Source organism: Vespula vulgaris, chromosome 21 (assembly GCF_905475345.1).
Source record: "Vespula vulgaris chromosome 21, iyVesVulg1.1, whole genome shotgun sequence".
NCBI lineage: Eukaryota > Metazoa > Arthropoda > Insecta > Hymenoptera > Vespidae > Vespula > Vespula vulgaris.
Genome location: NC_066606.1, coordinates 1,634,208 through 1,661,352, shown reverse-complemented (window position 1 = coordinate 1,661,352; position 27,145 = coordinate 1,634,208). Strand labels below are relative to the sequence as shown.

Here is a 27,145-nt window from a genome sequence, read left to right as displayed (position 1 = left end):
CCTTAAATAGAAAAAAAAAAGAAAAAACAAAAAAGGAATAACAAGAATAATTTAGAAATAGAGAGAAATAAAAAATATATGTGGCCGCCGGCAAACGACGAATCTTTCTCTGATCTCTTTTCGTTTTTTTTCTCTTTTTTTTTTTTTGTTATTAAACGTTCGACGGCGAAATGAAAAAAGAAACGATTTATTCGAGTTGATAGTAAAGAGAAAGTATAATTGCAAATTTTCTATTTTTAAGATAGATTTTTTCTTTTTTTTATAAAATGTCGACAAATTTATATTCAAATATGGCAGATCTGTGAGAAGAGTCTTCATTTTTACGTGATTGTTTACGTGATCATTATAAACACGAAGTATTAAAAAAGAAAAAAAGAAAGAAAACGAGAAACTATTCATTGAATACATTTTGCTTAATTTTGAAAACGAAGAAAAGATATTTTGAGAGAAACGCGTTAAAATACGATAGTTGGTAAAAAATTGATTTATTCTTCCTTCTTCTCGGATTAACGAGAATGAAACGAACTTCGCTTTGCTTTTTTTCTTTTCTTTTTTTTTTTATATATCGAAGATAGAAGCATCGAAATCCCTAAATGAAAAAAAAAAAAAAGAATCATCCAATAATATCGAAAAACACAAAAATATATCCGACCATCGGCAGACGGTGTATTTTTATTTTTTTGTTGTTTTAAAAAGGATTAATATCAATTTTCTCTTATTTTCTTTTACCTTATAAAATTATAACGAATGGAAATTTAAATAAGACAAATCTATAAGAAGAGTCTCTATTAACGAATGATCTATTAAAAAAGAAAAAAATTAGATCGTCAAACTAGAAATGTTTATTAAGTCTATGTTTCTTTTAAAAATTAAAAACGATTCGGAAAAAATGTTTGCGTTTAAAATTTCAACTAGGAGGACTGTACTGTCGTTTAGCGAAGAATTTCTCGATTTTATCACTAGCGATCAATTCCAGGATTCACACACACACACACACACACAAGCATATATGTACGTAATACTCTCAACAAGAATTGCAGTGGTATTCATGGGATTCATAGGGGAAGAAAAGGATTGTTGACGTACATATGCGAGAAATTTTCTGTTCGCGTGTCGCGTCCGTGCGTCCTTCGAATTTCGAGGCAAATCGATGGTCTCCTAGTTCTTGGTGTTCGCACTATGCAACGCAATTCCAAGCAATATCCGATATTCAATGAGTGCATCACTGGCAAATATGCACTGGCACCTAGAACCTTTGAAAGTGCATGTGACGATATTTCTAGCAGTTTTTCAGGATCTAAAAGGACCGAACGTTATATGAACTTTTCGTGCCGATCGCTTATATCAGGTGTTTTTATGAACGTTGATCCAGATCTTAGAATATGTCTTTTCTCGATCATTTTGACAATGACCAGATTGAATCCAAAATGCTACTGCAGATAATCTCGCATATGTTCAAGGTTAGCTAACAAAATTCGTACACTCGAGACGCGATTTTTTCTTTCAGAAAAAAGAAAAAACAAAAAGTAATGTTTAGGTGAACGTTTTCCTCCTTATTCCGATCCTCCTTCTCTCTTTAAGACATCACACATCTCGTTGTTGTTCTAGATCGTCGAAAATAAGATATTGACATATTAAGACGTTTGTTTCTTCAGCGAAATCGTTCAAATAACGATTGAACACCGTAACAGATGAACTTGGGGATCATGAAGAATTTAGAAACAACGTTGAAACGATTCGAAGAATGGCAAAAGGATATGAATCCTGGCGATGACGATCATCCGAATCATCATGATTTGGCGATATTACTTACGAGGTATATAGATCAAAATACAAAGGGATTGATCATTACGTGAGAAAGAAAATTTCCATGCTTGGTAATATTCGGACAGGGTGGATTTTTGCGTGACACGGGAACTTTGTGGATTCACTGGCGCATCTACTATGGCTAGCACGTGTGATCCTTTAAAGGGAGCTGTTATTGTCAAGGACAGTGGTCTCATTACAGGATTTCATATTGCTCATCACATAGGACACACGTAAGTCAATCGAAATTCGTTTGACGAAATTTTTTTTTTTCATCACTTCCTTTTTTCTTTTTTATTTATATATATATATATATTTTTTTTCATCGGCCGACGGAAGATTGATTGATTTTATTATCATCAATTATTTTATTGTCTTAGCGAAGAAAAGAAAAAAATAGTAAAGAGAATTATAATATGTGACATGTAATAGAATTTATTACTAATGATATATCAAAGTTATTTATGTATATAAAGAATTTGAATTTTTGTTTAAATGGACGAATAACTTTGATAATATTTATTCGAAAATATATAAGTACTTACTTAGATTTTTAAATAATCGAGCGAGAGGAAAAAGAAAGAAAGAGGGAGAGCGATAGAAAATTGTGGGAATGCGTTCGACATGTTAATTAAAAAAAAAAAAAAAAAAGAAGAAAAATCGTTGATTGGAAAACAACTTTATTCTTTCTTTTTTCGTTGCTTTTTTTTTGTTTCCTTTGTCTCATTCTTTTTATTTGTTTCTTTCTCTTTTTCTCTTTCTCTCTCTCTCTCTCTCTCTCCTACACTCGTCATCAGACTCGGCATGTCACACGATGTCGGAGGGGAAAACGGGTGTCCTGGGATAGTTCATCATCAGGATGGATTCGTGGAAACGTCGGTTATGTATCCTGGGAGTGCATATGTGACGAAAAAGTGGTCCAACTGTTCTCGAAATTATTTGCAACATTACATCCAGTTAGTTTTTTCTTCTTACATATATCGTTAAGCTCACTCTCTTGCAAATATTTATTCTTTATTCATTTTTTATTATCTTCGTTATTTGTTATATCGATTATATTTATTTTTACTTATATTATTTATGAATATATATATATATATATGCAGTGTTCAAAAAAATTCAATATTTATAGAGCGCATAGAACATGCTATAACAAGTAAAAAAAGTCTTAGTAAATATAACTTTTTTTTGAACATCCTATTTATAGATACATATAGATATTATATTATAGTGATCTGTTTAACTTAAATTATTCTTTTTTTCTTCTTTACACGTATCATTCGCTCGTTGAAATATTTTATATTCTACGTTAATTCTTATTTCGTTGTTCTCTTTCCAAATCGAAATCAGATCTGGTTTGGCTCATTGTCTTGAAGACGAGCCAAAGGATCATCATTTTCCTACCATGGAGATGTTACCTGGAGTCATATATAACAGCGATTTTCAATGTCGTTTAATGTATCGTCGTGATGTCGTTCATTGCGATCTTGATATCGTAAGTTATTAAATTTGACTGATGACACTAATGAAATTCGATCGAACGATCAACAGCTTATTCTCGTAAGAATTTTTAGGTATATGTTTTCCTTTTTTCTTTCTTCTTTTTATGATTAAAACATTATCGAAATTTTTATCGAAAGTCGCATAACAAATTCAATCGCTCGTATTTTTAAATGAAAATATCATAAACTTTGACTTCGTAATGAAGTAACTTTTATTCAACTGAATACATTTTTTCTTCGTTTTATGTAATACCCTAAGAAGAATTATTTTAATTCCTTTTTGTAGAAAAATATTGCTCGAGATAATTACGCACTGTTAGACAGATTTAATGATTATTCTATTTTTTCTATTAATAAAATAAATTACGTGCAAGAAATCTTGAAATAGGTCGTGAAAATAGGAGCCTTTGAATCGTTTAGATGTATGTAACCCCTTAAAAAAATAACAAAAAAGGAGAAAAAAAACAGAAAGAAAAGAAAGAGAAAAGGAAAAAAAAGAAAAAATACGTGAAGGTTCGAAAATGAAAAGGTGCGCGAGGGTGGAAGATAAGAGAGGAAAAAATAAAAGAAATACATAGACATGGGGTGAATAGCAAGAAGAAGAAAATTTTTCTACGGCGTGACTATGGCAAGTCACGCTTACTTTGCGAACGATAATGAAATTAACCGTATTTTCGATTTCTCGTAAGCAATTTTCGATTTCTCGGAACAAGTGAAGTGAAATAGGGGACGGTGGGTGGTAGATGAAGTGGGCGAAGAAGTAGGGTAGCTGGACGAAGAGCGTGAATGATGCGAATAGAGGTTATGTAAAAGGGAGATTGGAAAAAAATGGAAAATGGCGCGTAGGTGAAATGGATCGTCAACTTAAAATGGATCGTCGATGATTAGGCATATATACCGACCGTAAAGAGGCACCATCTGTCGTTAGCATCTCCAAGCTGTTGCCTCTTTTCTTGCCTGACGTGTTTCTGCCTTATCCGTTCGGTAAAATATTTGTTTGTAATAGACCATTATTTTTCCAGCCCTTTATCCGAGCCTCTCTTTGCTTTCAACCCCTATCCTACCTATCTACCTACCTATCTACCTACCTACGTACTTATCCAACACTACCACCTTCAGCCTTCACTAAGATAAGAAATTAGAATGGCGTTATCGTCGGTTAAAACGATATCACAATCAACACGAAAGAAAACGGGCAACGAGCGAGCTCAAGGTAGCCGCATGCGAAAAACGATTCCTCTTTCTCTTTCTGTCTCTTTCTCTTTTTATCTTTTTCTCTTTCTCTCTCTCTCTCTTTCTCTTTTTTTCGTTTCACAGAACTGCGAGACTCTGAGCTGTTCTATTCCGGGAAAGGGTTGCGTGTCAGGTAGGAAACCACCTGCCGAGGGTACCGCCTGCGCCGAGAAGAGGGTAAAATTATTATCACCTTTCAAAAAATTACTCTTCGACTAATTACCACGAATTCTTTCGATTTTTTCCCCTCGGAGATATAATCGAACGAAATATCGTTTCCTTGTTATTCTTCTTTCTCTTTCTCTTTTTCTTCGTTAGAACAAAAATCGGTAGAGAAAAAAAAAAAAGAAAACGAAGGGACATTAACAAAATTAACAATCATTACGTAATCATCGATTATCATTCAACGGTTTATCAAGTTACAAGTAACAAAAAAAACAAAAAAATTAAAACGATCGACGGTAATAACATGAGGGTTGTGGTTATCAAGATATCAATGCGCGATCAGATTCGAAGAAAAAAAGAAAAAGGTGAAGAAAAACGTGAAGAGAATAGAAAGAACAAAAAAGAAATAAAAAAAGGAAAAAGATTGCCGTTTGTTACGCAAATAACAAATCGTTTCAAAGCGTGAGCATAGTTTCATTGTAGACGAGGACGTTGAAATTTATGTGACAATGTTAATAAGCCACGGTCAGAGTATTACGTAAAGGGGAGAGCTAGGGGGAGGAGAGGGAAATGATGATGATAAGGGGTAGGAGTTGGAGTTGGAGTTGGGATGAGGCTGAGGGTGGGGTTAGGGCAGACTGGTTAACAATCGCAACGAAAGAGAATCCAACGAAACGGACACACAGACCGAAGTCATTAGCAGCATACTGTCAGTGCAACAGACTAGTGGTATTCATCCCTCTCTTTCTCTCACACACACTCTGTCTATATCTCTATCTCCCTCTCCCTTCCTCTTTCTCTCTCTCTTTTATACTATCAGTGACGATATACACCTTTAGTTTCGCGTGGGATTCCTGCTAATAGGCAATTTCTAATTGCCTGGCTGAATCTGACAAAGTTAATCGCTTTGTTTCCCCCGTTCGCTCGGCCAATCGTCGCACTCTATCTTTTTTTCTTCTTTTTTCTTTTTTTCCCACTATTTTCTGGTTTTTTCTGCCCCCCAGCCACTCCCCATCCCGTCAGTGACCCGATACAATCGTCGATTTACGAATCTATATGTATATATCTATATGTACGTATATGTGTGTGTGTGTGTGTGTGTGTATATATATGTATATATTATATATATAGGTATATGTATATGAACGTATGAGAAAGCCAAAGCGATTAAAGCGATTCTGTTTATATATTTGTCTCATTTATGTAATACCTAGAGAATGGGTATATTTGCTTTAACGATTAGACTAACGCTTGATATGTATCTATTAGAAAAATATTAATTATGATCATTGATCAATTAATATGTTGATCTAAAATAGATTTCGGTTTATAAAGGGTGATTATAAATTAAAAGTTTTATTGAATATCTAGTTTATTATTGTTATATATATATATATACACACAAAACAATGTCTAGATGTATGCAGTAATAGTATCAAACTATAATACATTTAAACACAACGAATAGGAACATTTACAGATAATATAATAGAATTATAGGACTTACAAAATCAATAAAAAGGTTATTTCGCATTAACAATCTTTTTCTTTTTTCATTGAAACGCAATTTGTAAGCACGCCGCAAAAAAAAAAAGATTTGATTCACGATTTGCGAAAATTAGAAACGAATTTCAGGTTTATTGCAATTTTATTATTCTTTGCACGGTCTCGCACGTTCTCTCCCTTCACTCCCTCATTCCCCACACTCACTATCGCACTAGTATTACGGAAAAATTGTGCGCTCGTAAACTTATCGCAACGATAAAAGGAAACGAAATCGTTGTATATTGCGTTGACATTCGTGACGAATAATACGATTTTACGTGGTCACCGTGTCGACGAAGCTTTTCGTTGCCGGCGAAACGAGAATAAAATGAATTTCGTTTATTTCGGTATGAACGAGACGATGAAAATCGTTATCTGATCCTTCATAATTGCAAAGAGAAAGAGAGAGAGAGAGAGAGAGAGAGAGAGAGAGAAAGAGATAAACTAGCGATCAACCACAAATATTAATCCTTTATCCTTGGATTATTTTTTCGTCGGATAAACGAATTGTAATTGGATAACGTTTCTTTCTATGATTGAAAAAAAAAGAGAGAGAGAGAAAAAAATTCGATGAATTTTTAATTCATTCGAAATATTTCCCATGAACGAATAAGATAAAAAATAAATAAATAAATAAATAAACTAAGAGGAGAAAAAAAGGGATCAATTTTGATTGCAGTGGTGTTATAACATGAAGTGCGTCATGATAGGTGAACGATTAGGAGCGATCGATGGTGGGTGGAGTAGTTGGTCATCTTGGAGTCGATGTTCTCGTAGTTGTGGATCCGGAGTAGCTTTCGCAACGAGAAAATGCGATCATCCAAGTCCAACTAACAGTGGTAGTTACTGTCCCGGTATAAGAAAACGTTACAAAATTTGTGCCACCAACGTGAGTTTAATTTTGGATTGAATCGTATCTATCAGAAATTTTCTTGTAATTTTTCTGTTTCCTTTTTTTTTTTTTCTTTTTGCTTTTCACTCATTCATCACTTCTCCCAATTAGCCATGCGAAATCGATGCGCCATCATTCAGAGACGTCCAATGCAACGAATTCAACGATTGGGTCTTTCCAGAGGATGGGAAAGTTCATCGATGGATAGCTTATAATTTACCGGAAAGTATGTTTCGAGTTTGTTTTTATATTATCGAATCAAAAAATTTATTGAACGCTTTTACATTCATAAAGAGGTATATATTATTTTATAATGGATAACTCGTTTCAAACGACACGATCGAATATATCCGATCGTAAATTAGCGGTTTCATAAACGAACGGTTTCACGAGCAAATAAAGTTTTCACGAACAAATAAAAAAATCTGATGAACGCATTCTTTATCTATTTATTTATTTATTTATTTATTTACATTCGTTTACACATTGTTGTTTAGACATTTTTACACATTTTTAGTTTGGAAATATTTCGTAATACCGGTGTACGCGGAGAAAAGAAGATAAAAAAAAAATAAAAAATAAAAAAACCAGTTGAATTATTAATTCGACGAACGGTATAAAAAAATTAGTTCCTTTTATTTCGTATATTCGTATATCCCGAGGACGAAATCGTTCGAAAATGACCAACGATCGATAATAAAACGCCAAACGAGTTTGAACAAACGAAATCCAACGATGCGTTCTGTTATGTATTCACGCGTGATCGTGATGGACAGTGGAAAGGCGATACTTTTAATTACTTTCGAATGAAAAGGATTTGACCGATATATAAAGTCAGAGAATGAGAGGGGACAATTGCAAGGAGATCGTCGGATTCGATTCAGCTCAGAGAACGAGGATGACGTTGAGATTTCTTAATCTTGAACGACACGATTGTAACGTTTGAATTCGCCGTCATTCATTGAAACCAACAACGCGATAATTGATTATGAATATCAACGTCGTCCATTGAATCGGACATTGAATCGGTCCGACGGTTTGTAAAAAAAAGAGAGAAAAAGAAAAATCCAAATAAATGGAACGACGTCGACGAAAAGAAAAAAAAAGGGGAGAAGAAGACGAAGAAACAAAAAATAAAAGTACCGAATTAATGACCCAATTAAATAGCCATTAACGATATTACGGGTCAATGACCGATGCAAACACATCATCTTGGGTTAGGCTTGAAGGATCGTATTTCATTGAAAGAAAAAAGAAAAAAGAAAGAAAGAAAGAAAGAAAAAAAGAAGCATTATTACGATTTCCATATTTCGACATTACTTTTTTTTCCAAACGAACTTTGCATGAAAATGTATTTGTTTATAAAACCGCTAATCACTGGTTATCATTTGAAATGGAACAACCGGTTATATCGTGATAGACATGTCACTCTTGTAAATTTTATTAATACATCAATTTAAAGATAGATTAATAGAAAATGATATGTTACAAGATTAAGAATTATAAGATTACCTACTATGACTAGTTTTTTTTTTTTTTTAAAGAATGTATAAGATTTCAAGCGTTAATTATCGTATCGACGATTTACAATTCTTGTTAATCGCTACGATACGACGAATTCTATTTGAGATGAATAAAAACAACGATGTTGAGAAATCTTCGTGCCATCGATCGAAGTACGAGACACTCGATTCACGATTCGACGATTCAATAATAAAATCTGTCGGGTTCGGTTATTTCATTAATTCCATAGAAATCTAAGACGAGTAATAATGATAATAATAATAAAACCGTATAATCACCGTGTTTAATTATACCTACGATTGCCCGATTGGAATATAGTTTCTAGGCGGGTTTTAATTGGCTTTTAGTAAGGAATTAAAGCCGCCCGATTCGTAGAATCACGAAATGCTGGGTATTTCTAACGGCTTAAAGAGATCGTTTTCCCTCTTTCTCTTACCTCTCTTTTTCTCTCTCTCTCTCTCTCTATCATTCTCTTTAATACAAAACGATTAACCTCGCAATTAGACTTGAAAGCTTCCGAAAATCCGTGCTCCCTATACTGCCTAAGCGATACGGGTTTGGTAACGTCATTAAGGCCAAAGGTCGTTGATGGTACTACATGCTACAGAGGCATCCGCGACATCTGCGTATCTGGCGTCTGCAGAGAGATACCATGCGATCTCGATATGGAATCCAACGCGGTCGAAGATGTTTGCGGCGTTTGTCGAGGTGACAGCACATCCTGCAAGATCAAGGAAGGAACGCTCGTAATCCAAGCCCAATCAAGTCCGTTAATTAGCCATTAATTAAGTCTAATAATTCTCTCTCTCTCTCTCTCTATCTATGTATTTATCTATTTATCTCTATATCTATCTGTCTCTCTGTCTCTCTCTCTTATCCTCTAGCTAATACAAATCTTTCGATAATGTCAGAACCGAGGAAGATAGTAGACGTACCAGCGGGCTCGAGAAACATACGAGTTGAACTAACTCATCCTACAAAGTCGAGAATTATAGTAGAAGCTAAGAGTTCTGGATCGACTCTAATCGATGGGTAAAAATAATTCTACTAGAAAAAAATTAAGTTAATAGAGGAAATTAAATTAAATTAAATGACGGATATGGATATATGTATATATATATATATATATATATATATATATATATATATATATATATATAGTATGTGTAGGAGATCAAAGGGGAGGAAAAGACAAAAAAAAAGAAGGACGTACTTGATTACGAGTTAAAATATAATTAAATAAAATTAATTTATAATAATAATGACGACGACGACGATGACGATAATGATGATGATGATGATGATGATAATCGTGACGATAATTTGTAAAAATACAAATCGAAAATATTTATATTTGTCCCATTATATAAATTCGAGAGTATATAAAACGAGAGTATTCGATTTTTATTATTTTTTCATATAAATCGATAGTATCAGATCCAATCGTAAAACGTATGACAGTAAATATGCTTATTTTTTGTATTTTCTTTTCTTTCCCTTCTTTAAATTTCACGTAAAATTGACGTATTTTTAGAAATAAACGGCTCGATTGTTTTAGAAATCACTTAGGAATGTACGAAGTGGCAGGCTCGAAGGCGTGGCTCGGTATGATAAGACCGAGACAAGGAGCTTTAAATGTGCCAGGACCCGTCACGGAAGACTTGGTTATATTGGTAAATATAATGAGAATGCAGTCGCCTAATTACTCGGCGCAGTGCAGTGCCGTTCAGCGATATCGTATCTCTGACCAGTAAGAGAGTGTTTCTCGTACAAGACTCTCACTCGCACATCGTAACACCTATATACATATACGTCATACTAACCCGATAGATTATACGATGAAGCGTAGGTAGTTACAATATTTATATTACCAGGAACGTAGAAATATCGCATTACGGATAACGTATTCTTACTAAGACGTATTCTTTCTTACAAATCGTTTAGAACGATTAAATATTTTTATCGAGCGAAGTACCCATTTAAAGTTTTCCTTTACCTAAATTTATAGCCTTATGTACTAACGTAAATACCGGTGTACTAAAACGTATTAAACGGCATTCTTTACCTAAAGAAATATTATGAGGAGCCGTTATTGAGGGTAAACATATTTATGAGAAAATACTTATCTCATTCCGACAACCGTAACCGATTATATTTTATCGGGGGGGATAAGAAGAAGAAATTTATTTTAATTGGATGAAATTGTTGATTTGCATTTTTTTTTTCTTTTTTTCTTCTTTTTTTCTTTTCACGAAACAACTCCAAAATCTCTATTTTTCTCTAAGCGATATATATGAGTGTTATACTATTGAGAAACATAGAGTCAATCGTTAAGTGGAGAAAGTCACGTTAAATATCATATTTTGGATTTGAGGTACACCCGGTGGAAAACGTAACGTTGAAGTACTCGTTGGGATTGAAACAAGAGAAACCACGGAAGGGAAAATTCTCATGGGATTTCGTTGACTGGGAACCATGTACCGCTGTTTGCGGACCCGGCGAACAGGTCTCGAAAGCACGGTGTATCGAGGAAATCGGTGGTATGGTGGACGAGAATAATTGCAAAAATTTAACGAAACCAGATGTGAAAGTTAGACCGTGCAATCAGGCACCCTGTTTACCCAGGTCATTTTAATGAAATCATTTATTTAATGAAATTAACATTAACGATATCACGTACATTTAATCCGAGAATTGTTCGAGTGTTTCTTTTTTCTTTTTTTTTTAAAGAATATGAAAAAATATATCCGTCCATTAAGATTTCTTTCAGCCTATAAAAAATGACGATTATCGTTCGCTCCATCGAATTTTTAAAAATGAAACTTTTCTCTTTTTTTGTTTTAAACGATCGATCCAATCGATCATCGGACAGATGGATGTTAGGCGACTGGCAAGGTTGCGAGAATTGCACGGCCAAATGTAAAAGGACACGAGCTGTGAAATGCATACGTCCGGTTGGTCATGGCGAACAGGATGTTGACATTATACCAGATAACTATTGTCAAGGACCAAAACCGAAAGAATCGATCTTATGTTCCTCCGATATTAATCGAATCAATCGTATGATCGAGGATATCTCGATTGATGAGGATAGATCATCGGTGAACAATGAAACTACTGTTAACTTCGAGGATATTAAAAAAGGAGAACTCGTAATCGATAAAGAATATATCGATAATCTAACGCTTACCATTATAATCGAACGTGACGAAAATAATAACGTTGTTAATTTGCCGAAGGACCTTGCCTCGAGAACGTCAGAAAACGACACGGAATTATTATTGGTCGGTATGGACGCTGTTAAATATATTCAAACGATACAAGAGGAAGAAGTGAAAACGACTTTTCCGTTTTTCTAATATTATAGAAAATTTAATTTTATTATTAATGATCGTAAACGTTTACATATATTAAAAGAAGAATCTATTTTTTTAATATATAAGTTTCGATTTAGAAACGATTTAATAGTTTCTTATAATTATTCGATCGAGAAAGAAATTTTAATCGTGTCAAATTGAAAGATTTGATCGAAGAAATATATGTTGAAATAAAAAGTTCTCTTTGAATAATACTAATCGTTATTTTCGAAAAAAGAGACAAAAGATTTTCGTATTAATTTCATAGCGATCATAGTTCGAAACAAAAATTTAATGATCACGTTTTCTTTTTTTTTTTTTTTAATCATTCGTTTCGTATCATCGAATAAATAAATACATACGTATATATCTATGTATGTTTTTTTTTTATTACGCATATCTTCGACAGTTTCGTTTTTCCATTTTGATTTTTGCTCTTTTTCTTTCTTTTTTTCGAGAAAATAAATACGATCTTTCCACGTCATCGATTTTATATTCCGTTTACAATTGTACTATTATAACGATCGTTTTATAGCTTTGTTGTCGTCCTTGATTAGAACCATCATTAGAATCTAAGACGGTATTTCAATGAAATTTTTTCCTCAAAGATTTTTCTAATCTTTTCTTTTTTTTTCTCCCAATCGATAAGTCGATAAAAGATTAATAATTTTATAGAAATCGATCGATGCGTAAATGATCAGAAGATTTTTTATTTTCAATATTTCTTATATTTTTCATTATAAATATAAAATATATCAATTCTTGAAGGAGAGACGAGATGAGAATGCACGATATCATGGTTGATGAGTCTCGATATTTTTTTTTATTTATATATTTTTCTTATTCTAATTTTCTTATGTTCCTTTTTTGCAACGTATTAAACGTATCCCACCGATGTTTTCCGTTAAATGGTAACATTACCGTGCATTAAATAACAATCATAATTTATATCGAACCATTGAAAGGACGTATCTCAAACGATCCTGTAATATCGTCCTTTAAATCGTTTCGATAATTCGTTTCGCGAAGCGTCGAAGATAATCTCCGAATGCACAATTTCGATTTTCTCTTTTTGATATTTTTTCTCTTTCTTTTTTTTTTGGAAAGAACCATCTAAATTATTCCACGATGCTCTCGGAATAACCAGCAGGTTTTAAAATCGTTCGATTTGTTTTCAGGCCAGACGCAGTTGTCGTAGTTAATCGCTTGTCGGTCTAAAACGTTCTACGAAATCTAAGTAATCCTTTTCCAACGTTCAAAACACGATGATGCATTTACGATTTTACTCGTTAGTCTTTAAAATTAATAATTGAAGTTACTTGAAATTAAAGTAATCAAGAAAAAAAAAAGGAACGTGATCGAACGTTTCACAGATTATCATTTTTCATATTTTTGAGATAAAATGTAACGAAAAAATATTGTTAATAATTCTATCGAAACTAAAATTTCAACGTACAGCTTATCAAAATTATATGCCTAACAATCAACAATGAGTTTACGTTTCGTTTCAACCTCAAACCACATTTACGAGAAATTTCTCATTCCCATAAATTGTAAGAATTCCAAGAAAGTTAAATGTCCATATAACTGAAGTCCGATTTCGTTTTACTGCAAAACGGAAACTATGATAATATTGACTATTCGTATTACTAATTATATATAATTATTTCCTCTCGTTGTAAATATCGCAACATGTATCAAAACTAAATTCAATTGTTGTTTAATTGCGATTAGTATTGCAAAACGTTTTCTCTCTTCTGAGAAGTAACTTTTAACTTGTAAATAGAACCGTACGATTTAAAATAAATCCTTATGATTATGTTAATTAGAAAGAAAAAAAATAATTCTTTTATACGAATATATAATATATATATTTCATCTCAGTTCGTTTATTAAAATAATATTTACTACTAATGTTCTAATGTTCATAGATACTACAGGTACTAAATGACGAGCTTAATAATAGTAATAAAAATAAAAATAAATAGATAAGTAAAAAAAAAAAAAAAAAAAAAAAAGAGAGAAAAGAAAAAAGCGGACAGCAAACGTTATTGAGAAAAGAAAAATGAAGTTATATCGTTAGATCGGATTTATTTTCTGATTTCTGTAATGCCAACTTCTCGTCGGTCAAATTGTTCTTCGGTTCTTTTTTATTAGCGAGTTCTTCTATCATCTTAACAGCTTCGTCGCCTTTGTAAGTTTTTAGGTGTTTAGTATCGATACTCATTCCAACTATGTCACCAGACTCTTGGAAAGCTTTGTCCGATAGATTGGATAATAACGATTGTTCCTCGTAAGGTGCATTCATCAGTACTACATTTTCAACGGGAATCGAATCTTTTATTATCGAGCCAGGTTTCGGTGTAGTGAAATTTTTCTCAACTTCTGGTAACACACAAGTACGTTTCTTTTTGTTCTCATCTTCGATCTTCTTTTTTCTAATCCTTTCCTTCTCCTTTGCTTCCTCCTCCTCCTCCTCCTCCTCTTCAGAATTCATCACCCAATCTCGTAAAAACCGTCGGAAATCATTCGATTCGTTTTTATCGTAATTTTTGCCAATGAACTTCGTCGCTGCACGAATATTCTCAAGATATCGTGCCAAACCAAGATCCACAAATCTATCGATCATTCTACGTTTATCATCGTCCGTTAAATTTTCATCCCTCTCGTCATCCTCGATCAATTCGTTCCTTATCGATTCTCGAGTTTTCTTCTCGCATGTTTTCTTACACGGTCTCGTACCTGTAAAAAGTATATCGAGTAAAGAGTAGTTAGATGGATACGTAATTATGGAAAATAAGTTGGAAAGTGAATTTTCTATTTCGAATTTTTACTATCCTTCTAAGAATCGTATTTGTCCATTTTATAAAAAATTACAATATATAATCAAATGTAAATCTGTTGTTGGATGAAATTGAATAGTTTTATGATACAAAGATACGTGGCATATAATGAAAATATTTGTTTGATAATAGTAATTAATAATTCATCGTAATTGATAATTATATAAGTAAAGAATATTACTTTATAAAAACGAATTCGTCTGTAAATCTTTTTCGATCGGTTTTCTTTGCAACGAGTTGATCTTTTTTTATATCATATATACCAAATTCAAAATTATATATATATATATATATATATATATATATATATATAAATCATCAATAGCGTTGAACAGATTCAATTTGATTTGCAAGAGGATGAATTCGATTCGCGAAATGTTAAGTGTGATTTGCAAAGAGGTCAATTCGATTTGCAAAAAGTTGAGCTTGAATGTACAAAATTTCTATGAAAATATAGTATGCAATACGTGAAAGGAAGATAAACGATTTATTATTTTACAATCATAGAGAGATGAAAAAAATTACGAGAATATTTAACAAGAGGAAGAACGAGAAAAAAAAATAAACGAATCAAATATAAAAACACGAAATAAAATAAGATCAAATGTAATAAGAAACAAAAAAAAAAATACATACAAACGAACAAAAAAAGAACAATGAAAAAATCGAAATAATTTAATTTAATGGAGATTGAACTAAAAGGAGATAGATGGATAAATAGAATGAAAGGAAGATGGAGACTGGAGAAGTTTGAAATCTCAAGAGAAAATCAACGTTCGTACAGAGTTAAATTAAGTGAGAGGTTGGCATAACCGAGGTCGAGTACATATACATATATGTATGTTAAATGCTAGAGACTCTGGTTGAACTTTCAAGTGACAGGCGAGAGACTCACCGAAAGTTCGCTTGGTTGGTAAATCTTAAAAAAAAAAAAGAAAAAAAAATAAGTTTCTTCTTTGAGTGACAAATACTTCCTACTTACGTGACAATCGTCAATATCGAAGATTTTTATTTCCACGAATTATATTAACAGATAATTATAAAATATCTATGTGTACTTATAATCTTGAAAGAAGAAATATATGATAATAAATAATTTTTAATACATATCTTTTTTCCTCATTCTTTTAACAAACAAAAAGTAGAGCAAAATAAAAATTTGTTTATCTCGATCTTGAAAAATTCTTGGAAGATGTTAATTGTGTTGAATAAAAAAAATATAATGTTGATATCGTCGATAGAAGAAATGGAATATATATATATATATATATATATATATATATATATATATATATAAAGTAAATAATTTCTTATATATTTCTTTTTTCCTTATTTCTTGGACAAGTAAAAAATAATTATTAATGATTAAACAAAACAAAGCAAAAATTTGTTTATTCCAATTGTTGAAGAATATATTCTTTGAAGATGTTGATTGTGTTATATGTAAAAAATAGTAATGATAATAATAATCATAATTTCTCGTAAGGAAGAATATTAAATTAATGAATAAGAATGAATGTTTTCTTTACCAACACAATCCTCCGTTTGTCGTGGTACGCGACCCTTACAAGCATCGAAATTTGCTTGAATGGCTTCCTCGTCTGGTTGACCACTCATTCTCACGCATTGAATTTTACGATGCCTCGTGCCTTTGTTACCGTCACACGCGCTACACTTGCTCCACTGACTTACTCTCCACCTAAAGGGGATATATCGTTCGATACATTCTATATATTTCCGAAGTGTATCAAGTCAAAAACAAACAAAAAAATGAAGAAAGAAAAACAAGAAAGACAAAAAAATTACAATCAAAATCTATGCGAGATCTTTAAATTAGAAAACAATATAAAAATCGACACGAACCTTACTTTATTTTATTTTTATTTAATGACGAATAACCCTCTATAATTCGATACTTTCTTTTTTTTTCTTTGGAATTATGATGAAAAAAAAAAAATGTTTCAAACAAGTCACTTGCTTTTCACGTTTTTCTCTTTACGTGGAATATATTGCCATTATGAGAAGAAAAAAAAAAAAAAGAAAAGAAATAAATATCGTTCGAACTTGATAAATAATAGGATAAATAAATGATCGTTAATGATGTTTTAATCGTTAAATAAAAATCATTAATTACTTTGCAGAACAGGGCTCCTGATTGCATACTCGGCTTTTCGATTCTGGTTGCGGTATACCTTCGCAGAACGTTGGACTAACTTTCCCACTGTGTTCCTCGACGCAAGTTGGTTCGGACAACTAACGATAATAAATAAATAAATAAGTAAGTAAACAATTAAATGAATAAAAATTCACGGGAAGTTTTACTTCGAATTTTTTTATTTTAAAAAGCTTTGCCTTTTTGTACTCGTATTAAAACCAAAAAGGATCTCGTTGATCGATTTATCATTTCATGACTCAAAATAGATTTTCAAACGCGAACGCGTTTGATTTTGTTGTATCGTACAAAAAAGAGGAAAGGAAAAAAAAAAGGAAAAAGAAATACAAAAATAAATAAATAAACGAACGGACAAATAAATGAGAAAGGTAACGTTATACCCATTGACTTTCTGCCGGAGTCACTTTAATATCGAAATACGATCGTTCTTTGAACGTTTGCACGAGCAAATGCCATATTTACGTTACCATCGAGCCACCACCACAGTTGGCACTGCATTCCGACCACTCGACAAAATCCCACATATATTTCGGTGTAACGGACGACACGTTGGTTGGAGTTCCAGTCGAGTAACTATAGTGAATCCCTGGATTCACTTTAGGATAGAAAAACACGTACTGGAAAGATCAGTTGGGAAAAGTTTTATTTATTTATTTATTTATTTATTTATTAATTTATTTATTTTATTCGTTTTTGTAATTCTTCATTTCTTTTTCTCTTTTCTTTTTGTTTGTTTTTTTTTTTTTTAATTATTGAATTATCAAGAGATACTTCTTTTTTCCTTTTCTCTTTCTCTTTCTTTCTTTTTTTTTTTTTTGTTTATTTCTTCTCATACGTCGTTACCTTACTTTCGATAAACTTCAAATGGACGACAAACGTTGTTACGTTTTACCTACCTCGAGATCGACATCTTGGTCGATCGGACCCTTCATCGCGATCTCCTCCTTATCCGGCTCCGCACGGGAGTAAATTATCATCGTACCAGCGCATGAGTAATCGCCACTCCTCTCCTCTTTACTAACAAAACGAATCGTCCGCTAGTCTCGTTAATTATTTCCTCGTTTCGCTCATTAAGAAATCTTATCGAACGAGTTGAATAAATGAGTACAATTATTTTGACCCTTTCTCTCTTTTTCTCTCTCTCTCTCTCTCTCTCTCTCTCTTTCTCTCTTTCTCTCTCTCTCTCTCTCTCTTTCTCACTCTGTTTGTCTTTCTCTTTTTCTGTATTTGTTTCTCTCTCCCTCTCTCCCTTTCTCTCTTTGCTTTCTGCAAAATTCACTTTTACATTTCGGGACGATAAGATTTAAACACGAGAAGAATCAATCATTGTATCGAGCTTGTTAGTAATTTATCTTACCCCATAATTATAAGATTAATGGTTGTTATAAAATTAATATTTTTTTCTTCCTTATTTTTTTCGGCTCTCTTTTTTTTGTTTAATTCTTTTCTTTGACATAGCTATGTGGAAGTTAACGGATACATTATCAAGGATTTAAGGTATTCGAATTTTAGTTCGATCTAAGATATATCAATTTGTTAATATATTAATGTAATTTTGCGAATATATAATTTATACATATTGTGTACGTATATAAATTATATATATATATACATATTCGATATGACAAAAAGAATACAAACATTGAACATTTTTCATATAAATTTCATTACAATTAAAATCAAATATCGTTAATAAAAACTGATCAAAAAAATGAAATGAATCGATAAAAAGAAAGAAGAAACAAAAATAAAAGGACAGTAAAATTCAAAAGAAAAAAAAAAATAATAAAAAGAAAAAAGAAACAAAGAAAAAGATACTCACTTGTTCGCATTCAAACAATACTTGTTCTCCTTAGGTAGTTTCACTGCGAATATATTTTGCGCAGGTTTCTTCTCCATTATCATTATACTTCGTGCACCACGCGGCACCGTTACAATTTTGACGTAAGCTAAGGGAAAAACCATGAGATCCGTTGAGAAATATATTATTTACGTTGGAAGAACGTTTTCAAACGTAATGAAAAATATTTTACCTCCTCTTGCAACAGTCTCGTCAAAATCTCCTTCGGTTACCGTGCATTTCGTTCCGTCGCCATTACAAATTCCGCATTTGTCCTCAACTGCATCCGAATCGATGACCCAATTGCAACCTACTTTCTGAAATATTATTTGTGACAAATCAATCTCTAGAAATTTATTAACGTTAATCCATTTTAATATAAAAACTTTTCACGGATCAATCGATTTCAACGAGAATAATATTTTTCATTCGCGGAAAAAATATTTGATTTATCCCGCCAGTATTTTTATTTTTATTAATCAACGTTATAAAAGGTATTTTTAGTAATATAAATGATAAATAGGTATACATGAATATTTTTATAATTATAAATAATTAAATATCAGAGTTGCATCTGGCTCGCGTACTGATATTCTATTATAAATATTGACCATAGATTTGAAATACCGAGCAAACGTTTCAAAGCTACCGACCCCGGTATAAATATCGGTCTATCTCTATTTTTCCTTTTTCTATTCTTTTTTTTTTTCTTTTTTTTTTTTCCTTTTCGTTTTTCATTACCGACCTAGAGAATCCCAAAAGAGTAATAAAACTTTACTGTTTCCTCTTGTAGCTGAATCGACGGTGTAATGGTAAATTGAATTTCTTAAAAAAGTATAAACTCTGAAGTTCGGACTTTTATCGTAGACGATCGTATTACAAAAAATGATTATTTTCCAAATAAAGACACGGCGAACGATATAGAAATAGCGTGCGTTAAAAATGTCTTCGTAGTTTTAAGAAAATAAAATAAAATAAAATAAAATATGGATAGAGAAGAAGAAGAAGAAGAAGAAAAAGAAAAAGAAAAAAAAAGAAGAAGACGAAGAAGGGAAGAAAACAAAAAAAGAACAAAATTGAAATGGAAAGAATGTAAAGAATGTGATGAGAACGTTGATGATGATACCCTACAAACTCCTGAAATGCACATATAGTTCGTGCCTCCTTTGCAAGGGGTTGAATCGTTTGCAGTAGGGGATAGTTTGGTGAAACTATTTTTTTCGTTGATACAATAAAGTGCACATGGATTCACGGTCTCGGTCAAATATGGTGTCCATGTATGAAGTCCGTCAGTCAATACGCTCCTATCGTTGTACGCGGAACATTGAACCGCACGAAACGGTGGTTTCTTTGGATCACAGGGCTGTAAAAGCAATCAGAATTATAGGTAATACGAAATCTTAAATTTCGTATGTATTTTTCCTGCGAACAAAAAAAAAGAATATCAATCGATATTCTTTCTTATTGATTATAAAAAAAAAGGAAGAGAGAAAAAATTTATTTATTAAGTACTTTTCATTGGTTAATTAATTATTGTGATAATTATTTCGTAAAACAAATGGTCATATATATATATATATACTTTTATCAAAATTCTCTTGAAAATTAATTTTTCAAAGGTATTAAAAGAAAAATTACTTCCGAGAGTACGATAGCTTTTATTATAAAAGTTAAGTCTAACTACTTTGTTTCGTCTTTTTATATATATATATTTTTTTGTTTTCTTTTTCTCTCTCTTTTTCCTTTCTACAACGTAAAAGTGTTCGCCGAATAATATTACAAGTTTCTAAAGAAATAAGAAAGAGAAAGAGAGATAAAATGAAAAACAAAAATAAAAAGAAAGAGCGTAAGAGAAGGGAAAAATAGAACGATTTCCTTCATTTTCCCGGGCTTGTTTTTACAGAGTCAGAGAGAGAGTGAGAGAGAGTGAGAGAGACAGAGATAGGAAAAATCGAGCCCGTCGCCGGAGCAAACGCGTAAAGGTCTTAGCGCAATTTACCGTAGTATTGCAAATGCTGAATTTCTTCCTCTCGCCGATGCAATATCTACCGCCATTTGCCGGCACTGGCTTGTCGCATTCCCTTTCCGAAAATTTAACGCCACCACCGCAAGTCCTACTGCAAGAACCCATAGGACCCCATGCGCCCCATCCACCGTTCACTGCTTTTGGTCGGGAACCCATATCCACGCAGTTCTTGTGAATGCACCACTAACATCATAAAATTATATTTTTTTATTTAACCATCCAAATTTTCCTTTCCCTTTTGTTTCCCTCGCTACTCCATTATTTACATTATTTTCTCTCGCACTATCCTTTTCTACTATTATCCGTTTTAGCCGATTCGTTTCACGGTCTTTTTTTTTCTTTTTTTTTTTTTTGCTTATTCATGTTTGTTCTTTTATGTTTTTACGTTTTTTTTTTTGACAAAACGAAAGAAACATTCATGAAAGAGTAATCTTTTGATGATATTAGTCGAAATTATTTTACATTGGAATTTACACTCTTATTTACTCGAATCGGTGTTAGTGTAATTTCGGAAAATAAATGATCGGTATAAATAATTAAACGTCAGTGTTACGTCACTTTTACTGCGTATCAATGACGACGATGACGATGATTTAAAACAAAATCAAAATACAAATAATTATAAACTATCGTTAATCGTATACCTATACGAAATTGGAATATATTATAATGTACCTTGTTCTCGCCGCACTTCGTTCCGTCGGCCTTAGGCGTTCCATGTGAATAACAACTTGAGTTGGTCAAACACCAAAGAGAGCCACAATCGTTGAACTGGAATATAGTTATGCAAGCAAATGGACAAACCGAGAATAATCGAATCAGTTTTAAAGGAAGTTGAAACACAACAAGATGGTTATATATGTCTCTGCGGCAAGACGTTTGAAGCTAAAGATAGAACCAGAGATATAGAAACAGACATAGAAATAGAGCTAGAGAGAGAGAGAGAGAGAGAGAGAGACAGAGACAAGACAAAGTTTCAAGTAATTTCAGAATTACCTGACGTTTGCTTAACGTCATGACCAAATTTCGAAGTTAGTCAAAATCGCACGATCACCGACGTCGACGCAAACACTTCCACAGAAGGAAATTACATTTTTTATCGTAGAAATGTTTTCGTGAGAGATTAATTAAAGTACGAATCGACATTTCGGCGAACGCAAAAAAGAGAGAAAGAAAAGAAAAGAAAAAAAAAAAAAAGAAACCTAACAAATATTTTCTTTCTTTCATTAATCGAAATGAGATATTATACAATTCTGTAAACGTTGAGGTAATTAAAAAAAAAAAGAAAAGAAAAAACCAAAAAGAAATGGAAACGTTACCTGGCCAGACGTGCAAGCCTTCGATCCAGGATATTCCATCCGACATTGAAAATCAGCATCGTACATAACGCCTGGTAACATATTGGGATAAGAATATTTCGCTCCAGGACTTCTTGGATCGTCGTTCAAACAATCTCCTAAGCCGCTCCTTATTATTATACGTATCATTAATTTTTTCTTCTTTTTCTTTTTTTAATCAAATGACAATCCCCAAAGTTTAGTTCGTAGCGTGTGACTTCGTAAAACTGTAGGTTTTAGAATTTAAACTCCAAATAGATTTGACTTACTCCAAATAGGATGTTATAAATCTTCTGCTACAAGTCGACCACCTGATCGTGAAAAGGAAGACCATGGGTGACATAACGAAAAAACTTCCGTCTTTGTCTTGTCTCGTACAGCCACTTATTTTCTCGTCGTCGTGAGAACAACCCATTCTGAAAAGGAAAAAGAGAAATATGTGTGTGTGAATTTATGTACGTACGTATGTCTCTTTCTGTGTGTGTGTGTGTGTGCGAATATCTAAGTAAGTATATGTATTTCTCTTTAGATATCCAACGTAGACATTGACGTACACGTGACCGACTTCGTGAGCTATCACAATTCCAAGCAACAATCCGCTATCCTCGTTGATGCAAGAAGCTTTTGGCGGATCACAGGCAGCCGCAACGTAAGCAAGACCCATCAAGTCGCAATTGGTCCCTTCCGAACAAATGTCATACCTCAAAGTTTGGATACAAGATAGAACGATAAAACGATAGATATTATCTTTTTTTTTTTTATCATAAAAAGAGGAAAACGTATTATATGATTATCGGTAACAATGGTATTTGTATTTACCAATTGTATTTGTGAGTCACATAACCACGTATGTACGTATTAGAAATCAACAGTATTATCATTATTTATTTTTTTCTGTTTTTTCTTCTGTTTTTTTTTTTCTTTTTTTTTACCTTGAAATCATACGATTTGTACTCCGAACTGGTTTATATATTGAATTTCTATGTGACTCATTTGATAGCTAACGTAATGAATATTGGATGATCTAGAAAATATATTCGTTTTTACCTAGTCACGAGTACAGCGATGTCATAGTGATTAGGATGTTTGTGATCCTTCGGATTTATTTTCTCCGCCCATTTGGAAAAACTGGTCAGGGTATCCTCGGCCATTGGACTTATTAGCAAGTCTATCTATCGTTGTTAGGTAATCGAAAAAGAAAAATGTAAGAAATGAAAATATCAAAATAGTCGTTCTTTTTATTTTTTGTTGTTTCTTTTCGTCAAATTTATCCGATTCGTTTCGATTTGAGTGAGTAAAATAATAAATAAAACAAAGAACAGAAAGAAAAGCTTCTATTCACTCGCAAAAAAAGTGAGCGAATAGAAATTACAAATTATATTAATAATAATATATATATATATATGATAAATTTACATTATATATCTATATATAATATATTCATATATAATATAAATTTAAACGTTACCTCTTCTTTTTCCTTTTCCAAATAAATTATACGTACGACAACGACGTCGATTTGATTACCGTTAGAACTGTCGTGATAAAAATCCGATACCATATTCATGATCGTTAACAAATATTGCTCGTAATTAGTATTATTGTGAAAATCAAGAAATCTTCTGTCAGCTATCAAGCCGATTTCGATAAAACGATGAATACTATGAGTACCCGAGATCGGTGTTTCACGTTTCGATCCCAAAGTATTATTTCTTTCTATTCGATGTTGTAACTTCGTCAATTGTTCAGCCCACGAACTTTCCCAGTCGTCTGGGGAATAATAATTTATCCGTGAATATTTCTTTTTTCTTTTTTTTGTTTATACTCAATCGATTGATGGGATTATAAATATTTCTTATATTTCTATTTATTAATATTTCTAATCTTTATGATTATTATAAATGTTCAATATAAATTATGTAATCGGTTATAAATGACGTATATAATCGATGATTGATGATGAAGAAAAATATAGGATTCAGATGAAGTTTGATCCTTCGTAAAATGAGAAAAAAAAAAAGAAAATGAAATTAAAATATAAGAATAACGTTGACCGAATTAACGAACCTTTGGTTCCGCAATGTCCTTTCGGTAAATCGCTCCCATTGGTCTGTTTCTCATGTGGCGCATCTCTCTTATAAGCTATGTGAACGTGTTGGCCGTCCAGTTCGGGCTTGACTTCGTTCATCGGTTCGATAAAGTATCGTCCGTGATTAGTTTGCACGTAACCAGCCTGCACGCGATCGACGTGTCATGTTATCGACTTGCCCGATATAATAACCGTTATTAGAAATAAGGAAACACGAGTATTTCAAATCTTTCGTTTTCTCTTATTCTAACGTTAAACGCGAACTTTGTAACAACATGACCGCGTTGTCTAAGATTAATCATTATAATTAAATCCGCCCAGTGCGCAGTTACCAGTTCGTTTAAATCACACGAAATTTTAAACGTAAGAAAAGTAGATCGCTATGAGAAAATTAGAGAGTGTTTATGTATGTATATATATATATATATATATATATATATATATATATATGTATGTATGTATATTTTAATCATTTAAATACTAATTTTAATATGTATACCGAGATAGAATTATTTTATTGGAAATTATTCTCCATCCGTAAAAATTATTCACGGTAGGGAACATAAATTATTTAAATACTGTTATATCGCGTGATATCCCTAATCGTTTTATTGCGAGTATCTTCGTAAAAATTATTTAAATTCGTGATACGATGTTACCAAAAAAAAAGAAAAAGAAAAAGAAAGAGAAAAAAGAAGAAAGAAAGAAAGAAAGAAAGAAAACACGATTTATCGTAGATATCCCGAGAAGAAGAAGAAGAAGAAGAAAAAAAATGTTTCACATATACATATGTCTAAATATTTACATATTTATACGATATTCTCAAATGTCAGATTATTATTATGATGAAATATGTCTAGTCTATATGTGCAAATAGAATAAAAAGGGAATAAATTTCATCGGCAAGAGGGACAGAAATAGAGAAAGAAAGAGAGAGAGAGAGAAAGAGAGAGCTGATAAAAAAGAAATATGAAAAAAGAAAGAAAGAAAGAAAAAAAAAAGAAAAGAAAACGAAGAGAAGGAAGAAGAAGCAGCAGCAAAAAAAAAGAAGAAAAAAAGAGACAGACAAAACAAGAAAGAAAACATTATTTCGAAGATTGACTCGTGTCAATATTTGTACGAATCAAAACCTCGTTTAAGTATTTATCGTAGAAATTAATATTCAAGGTACGCGTTCCTTCTCGTCGTCTTCGACGTCGTCGTCGTCGTCATCGTCGTCGTCGTCGTCGTCGTTGTCGTCGTCGTTGTTGTTGTCCATAGTAACATTTTGCCTCTCGGCAATCTTACTCACACGTGTCCTGACACAAGCAAGATATCTTACTGGCCACGAACGGACGTTAATTATCGTAACGCATTTGCATAGACTTTTGCATGCTGCGATTTCTCCCCCTCTCTCTCTCTCTCTCTCTCTCTCTCTCTTTATCTATCTCTCTCTCTCTTGTTCTCAAGTTATCTCGTAAGGTAGTACGTTCATCGTTACAACGACGCAAGCAATCGACGCACAATCTGAATGCAATATCAATCTCTTAGCACAATGAACGTAGAAGGCTTGTCAGTGTTCTGTTACAGTGCGACACGAATGTCGGCGGGTTTGAAATTGCAACGATGGCGTTTGCGACGAACAAGAGGAGTAATAAGACGACGCCGACGTATAATACAACTGATTTCATAGTACGTATAGATATAATACTTCGGAAGGCTAATCAAGCCTCCTCTCTTATTATACACTTAAGCGGATGCAAATTAATATAACAAGATTTGCATATAGATCGACGCACAGAGTCGTGGCCACAATGTCACAATGTCGATTCTCGATGTCCTCTGACGATCGTAAATTTCGGATTAAAAGCGTCGCGTCGATCTTCGTCGTCATCGTCATCGTCATCGTCTTCGTCTTCGTTGTTGTCTTCGTCGTTGTCGTTGTCGTCGTCGTCGTCGTCGTCGTTGTTACTCCTACGCAGTCAGAGCTTAACCTTGTTAGTTCTACTCACCTATATATATATGTATGTATATATGTACACGACTATGCTTGGCCGATCCACCATTTCGAATAACTCATTTACTTCTCGTCTTTTATATTCTTTCGTGTTTTTCTTTGAAATAAGCGAACGTATTTATACGTAGTCGATGATATCGTGCTTTTTGTTGAATGTAATTATATATGTGTATATATATATATATATATATATATATATATATATATTGTATTATGTTTTATATATATATAAAGGAATGTTTTGTTTTTTTTTTTGTACAATATTTTAAGATTACGAAATAATTCGGTCGAACCGAATGATTTATTGATTTTTAAGATTTCTTACGAAACATCCTGTATTTATTTCATTAATTAAATATCTTAATTTGTTATCTTTACAAAAAAAATAATTATTATATATTTATAACAAGCCTGAAGGTTAATACACTGCTAAAGTGTCAATTATTTTCTGCGCAATCGACATCTTGTAATCATATTACGTCGTACATTTTGTAATATTTCGAGTGTTATCTTATTAACGGCGTATATAATTTTTAAAACTTGCAAGTTAAATTATAAAATGTCAATTTTGCTAATATCAGTATTATTGTTTCTGTCTGGATAGTATAATTCACGCGTTAATATCTCCTTAATTAATTTGACTTTATGCCCGTCGCTGTTTAATAGTTACTCAAAGATAATCGATTAAAATCATCTAATTAATGAAGAAAAAAAAAAGAAAAAAAAATACAGGCTGTTCCATAAGAAAGAAAAAAACTAAATTATTTATTTCGTATGTTGAAAACATATTTCACATGTACGTGAAATGACAAAACTTT

General features: G+C 32.4%; 3 protein-coding genes across 4 annotated transcripts in view; 2 read left to right on the top strand and 1 right to left on the bottom strand.

Annotated features, from left to right (window-relative positions):
- Window positions 1-17,081, top strand: part of LOC127071325 (A disintegrin and metalloproteinase with thrombospondin motifs 12-like) — a 196,019-nt gene extending 178,938 nt beyond the window's left edge. Inside the window, exons 11-22 of the mRNA XM_051010460.1 lie at window positions 1,692-1,816; window positions 1,893-2,039; window positions 2,604-2,762; window positions 3,157-3,301; window positions 4,626-4,718; window positions 6,931-7,140; window positions 7,255-7,369; window positions 9,172-9,432; window positions 9,579-9,699; window positions 10,226-10,340; window positions 11,042-11,207; window positions 17,008-17,081. Coding sequence (XP_050866417.1) covers window positions 1,692-1,816; window positions 1,893-2,039; window positions 2,604-2,762; window positions 3,157-3,301; window positions 4,626-4,718; window positions 6,931-7,140; window positions 7,255-7,369; window positions 9,172-9,432; window positions 9,579-9,699; window positions 10,226-10,340; window positions 11,042-11,207; window positions 17,008-17,021 — 1,671 coding nt within the window. The 3' untranslated portion in view covers window positions 17,022-17,081. The remainder of the gene's footprint in view (window positions 1-1,691; window positions 1,817-1,892; window positions 2,040-2,603; window positions 2,763-3,156; window positions 3,302-4,625; window positions 4,719-6,930; window positions 7,141-7,254; window positions 7,370-9,171; window positions 9,433-9,578; window positions 9,700-10,225; window positions 10,341-11,041; window positions 11,208-17,007) is intronic.
- On the bottom strand, window positions 13,909-25,677 carry LOC127071327 (A disintegrin and metalloproteinase with thrombospondin motifs 12-like). Of its 2 annotated transcripts, XM_051010462.1 has the most exons (17): window positions 25,623-25,677; window positions 24,310-24,475; window positions 23,711-24,012; window positions 23,290-23,414; window positions 22,797-22,943; window positions 22,512-22,658; window positions 22,225-22,372; window positions 21,581-21,676; window positions 20,879-21,088; window positions 20,006-20,242; window positions 19,073-19,196; window positions 18,862-18,988; window positions 17,936-18,056; window positions 17,507-17,656; window positions 17,001-17,119; window positions 16,396-16,565; window positions 13,909-14,765 (listed from the first exon to the last, which is right to left on the bottom strand). In XM_051010462.1, exons 2-17 carry the CDS (start codon window positions 24,428-24,430, stop codon window positions 14,095-14,097), a joined length of 3,015 nt encoding a protein of 1,004 aa, XP_050866419.1. In that variant the 5' UTR covers window positions 24,431-24,475; window positions 25,623-25,677; the 3' UTR covers window positions 13,909-14,094. The 2 variants fall into 2 exon arrangements, with proteins under 2 accessions (XP_050866419.1, XP_050866420.1); XM_051010463.1 differs by lacking the exons at window positions 24,310-24,475; window positions 25,623-25,677 and having other exon boundaries at window positions 23,062-23,851.
- Window positions 25,678-25,899: 222 nt separating this feature from the next.
- LOC127071324 (A disintegrin and metalloproteinase with thrombospondin motifs 18) overlaps window positions 25,900-27,145 on the top strand; it is a 67,216-nt gene continuing 65,970 nt past the window's right edge. The window contains exon 1 of the mRNA XM_051010458.1: window positions 25,900-26,002. The gene's annotated coding sequence lies outside the window, so the exon portion shown is untranslated. The remainder of the gene's footprint in view (window positions 26,003-27,145) is intronic.